Source organism: Solanum dulcamara, chromosome 12 (assembly GCF_947179165.1).
Source record: "Solanum dulcamara chromosome 12, daSolDulc1.2, whole genome shotgun sequence".
Classification (NCBI taxonomy): domain Eukaryota; kingdom Viridiplantae; phylum Streptophyta; class Magnoliopsida; order Solanales; family Solanaceae; genus Solanum; species Solanum dulcamara.
In genome coordinates, this window is record NC_077248.1 from 7,581,847 (window position 1) to 7,585,599 (window position 3,753).

General features: G+C 35.0%; 1 protein-coding gene across 1 annotated transcript; it reads left to right on the plus strand.

The window, feature by feature from the left end:
- The first annotated feature begins 606 nt into the window (after positions 1-606).
- On the plus strand, positions 607-3,753 carry LOC129876677 (60S ribosomal protein L24-like). The gene is made up of 5 exons (XM_055952166.1): positions 607-705; positions 1,925-2,000; positions 2,129-2,230; positions 2,430-2,578; positions 3,348-3,753. Exons 1-5 carry the CDS (start codon positions 695-697, stop codon positions 3,502-3,504), a joined length of 495 nt encoding a protein of 164 aa, XP_055808141.1. The 5' UTR covers positions 607-694; the 3' UTR covers positions 3,505-3,753.

Consider the following 3,753-nt stretch of genomic DNA (forward strand, 5'->3'; position numbering starts at 1 on the left):
TTGATCTGCCATGTTAAATGAATAAACTTTAGAGCAGTCTTTTGCAATGCCTTGAATCATTGTTAAAAGTATTAAGAGAGGACATATTCGTCATTTGACATATTCTTTGGAAAGCAGAAATATCTAAAAGAGAAAATTACGCGAATAAATAAATATATACTAGTTAATTAGTTAACATAATTTTAGTTTAGCGAATTTACAATTCGCTACTAATATTTAGCGTTAATTACGGTTCGAGATTGAATAATTCGCACGCTTGTATAATTTAAAATTTGTATGATATAATTTATATAACTTTTGTATAATATAATTTATATAACTGTTTAAAGTTCAGATGCTTGTGTCTGCATAAATTCGTTATTTCGAGTTTATATAAAAATAGCTCAATTATACAAACTCATCCGCTAATTATACAAATGAAACAGCTTAAACTATAACTATATCACATAAATATATTGCAAACTGTAGCTAAAGAGCATAATTAAGATACTTACAGTAGCTATTTGTGAAATTTCTTCTACTTAAATTTGGGTTTGTGTTGTGATGGGCTTAAAGTTTTATAAGAGGCCCAATAAGTGAACCAGCAGATAAGCCCTTCACATCTTTTGGGCCCTTTAACCTCTATTCTTATAAATTGGTAGCTCATTAGGGTTTCAAATTCATTGACGGAGGGCGGCTCGCAACAGCATCAACCATGGTTCTCAAGTAAAATTTCTTCCCCTTCTCTTTCGCATTCATCTGTATATTCTGTATTTTCGATTGCTCTTTATTTATGTAGTATTCGTTGAGAAAACTTTGTAATTATTCATAAATGGTATCTACAATTACTAGATTTAGCTCACGGAGATGGATCGACGTTGGAACGGTTAAAAAATTCATATTTATATTCATAATGTTGGTGAGAATCTGTAATTCTAACGGAGCTCGCTTAAGATTTGATGTATGTCTGTTATGGAGTAGAATTTTCGGGTGGAAAAGATAACTTAGAAAATCATTTTTTCTGGATCATTAGCAGACATTTCTCAATCATACAATGAGCTGTATTGCGCGGACTCTCCAAAATAGCTGGATGGTGTACTTTTGAGTATTCTAGGTTTTGTAACTATGTCTAAATTATGATTTGAGCTCTTATTATGTGTGTAATTTTTTTACTTTAAGAGAATATTTTTCTGGGTTGAGCATTTTCCACCATTCAAGAACACCCTAATTTTTCATAGTGAACACTCTAATTCATAGTTAGATTTGATGAGGCCGAAGCTTTCTCTCTAAGCTTTAGTTCTAGTTGCAATTTATTTTCTTATTTGAAAGAATATTCATGCATAGACTGCTGATGTGGTCTTCTAATTTTAGGTTCAACATCGTTTATTTCTAGAGTGATCCTCCATGGTTTTTTGTGGGTTCTTTTTGTTCTTTTGATAATCTGGTCTGTTCTGGTCTTTAGTTAGAGTAAGGGGAATTATGTTGCAGAGATGAGGGGATAGATAGGGACGTGTTCCATCCAGAATGTCTGACCTTGTAACTACATTAAAATCTTATTAAGCAGTATTGGTAATATCCACCTTTCCACTGCTCCATAGTTATGTGCCTTGTTGCACTGATTGATTTCAAACCACATTAGTTCTTTTAAATAACTCCTGAGCTACTAAAACTGTAGCCACCATCAGATGTGAACTGCCTTGCTGACGGACTGCACTTGGCAGTTATTTTCTTGATCAACTGCTATGTTTCAACTAGGTGAACATATAAATAGTAGTGTACACTCGATGCAAATTGTTCAACTGAATCTTACATGAAATCATGCATAATTTCAGAATGGAATTATCTCGAGCTTGCTCGTTTCCTTTAGTTTGGGTTTTCCCTGGTAATTCTACAACCATAAATCCAAAGTTGATGAATCATTGTTGTCTTTTTACATCAATTTCAGGACAGAACTTTGTCGTTTCAGTGGTGCCAAGATTTACCCTGGGAGAGGTATCAGATTTATTCGTGCAGATTCTCAGGTATTCTTTCAACAGGATGAAATGCTACACTTCTCTTTATCTAGGATAAATTTGCTTGTTTTCTTTGGAATTGGAGGAAAAATCGTGCTTAGTTTCCGCTCACTTTATTGATTTCTTGATCCTTTTAGGTGTTCCTATTCGTCAACTCAAAATGCAAACACTACTTCCACAACAAGTTAAAGCCATCCAAACTCACTTGGACAGCTATGTATAGGAAGCAACACAAGAAGGTGAGTTTTCTTGACTCTGAAGAACAGTGACTTTGTTCTGCCCTGTGATCTAAACTATTACTAGGGAATATGCCCTTTCTTCCACTTGTCTAGTTTTACCTGAAAAACGTGCATTGGGGTGCTGAACATTTCTATGACTTCCCTGTAATTGCTTATAATGACCTAATTTAATTTTGTGACCTGTGTTTGTTTACAATAGGATATTGCACAAGAAGCTGCTAAGAAGAGGCGACGTACCACCAAGAAGCCTTACTCTAGGTCCATTGTGGGTGCAACCTTGGAGGTAATCCAGAAGAAGAGAACTGAAAGGCCAGAAGTTCGAGATGCTGCCAGGGAGGCTGCTCTTCGGTTAGTTTCTACTAATTCCTGATTTATTTTTTCAGTGTGCACGCGAGCAACTTGCCGATAGTTGGTGGCTTTGTGGACAGTCTTTATCTGATAATCTTTTACTCCCTCTATTTCACATTAAATGAATTTTTGGGGCTTTTTTCATAAGTTCAAAATAAGTGAATTGTTCAAAGTTCAAGACGTATGTTTGAACTTTTTTCCATTCTTGCCCTTCATTTACATTTTCTAGGTGATAAGTTCAAGAGAGTAATTGCTCACATTTATGATTTTACTTTGAATTGTTTTTATTTTTATTTTCAAGAATAGTTTGACAATTACTAACAGGGTAAAAGTGGAAAGTGGTGTTCAATTTATGTCCTAAACTTTTTTCCTTATTGTGTATTGTCTCATAAATTCAGTTAATATGGAATAGAGTAAGTATCTTGTACCAGACTTAGTCAGGTATTAACATTTTCACATGTGGTTAACACAGTTACTAGTCTGGGAAATTAATGGTGGCTATCGTTACAGATGTGCTCATACTTTCCAAGCACCTTCTGTTCCATATGGTCCCAACATGAACTAACCCATTTCTTCTCTTGATCAAAAAATAATCTGTTTAAAAAAACTCCTAGAGCCTTATGTGTACTACACAATGCTTGGTATTATTATCTTGGTACGAGGACACAGTAACTTATGATGTTAGTGTTGAGAAGTTTAAGTTAGAGACGTTTTTGTTTTTTTTGGTGTAATGGGGATAAACTGATCTGTGTGTATGGATTTTGTGTAGTGAAATTAAGGAAAGGATCAAAAAGACTAAGGATGAAAAGAAGGCTAAGAAAGCAGAGGTTCAAGCCAAGTCCCAGAAAGCTGGAGGAAAGGGCAATATGTCCAAAGGAGGTGCATCGAAAGGTCCTAAGCTTGGTGGCGGTGGAGGAAAGCGTTAAGCTGCTGTTTATGTTGTTTCCTTATTAGTAATAGAGTGCCTTGTTTGTAGAGACTGTAAGCGGAGACCTTCATTTACAAGTATCTCATAGTTACATCTGCAGACAAATTTCTCGTCGACAGTTTTGCATTTGGTTGAATATGCAGCTGTTGATTCCCCACATAGTGTTAATTGGGTGTGGGTGCATTCTCTATTACAGATGTAGTTTTTTGACTCATAAACAATATATTTTTGAAATCTGTTTCTTCGA

Excerpts from the sequence above, each read along its gene's own strand:
- LOC129876677 (XM_055952166.1), top strand. Across the intron at positions 2,231-2,429 it reads ATAGGAAGCAACACAAGAAG|GATATTGCACAAGAAGCTGC; the intron begins GTGAGTTTTCTT and ends TGTTTACAATAG. Across the intron at positions 2,579-3,347 it reads GCCAGGGAGGCTGCTCTTCG|TGAAATTAAGGAAAGGATCA; the intron begins GTTAGTTTCTAC and ends GATTTTGTGTAG.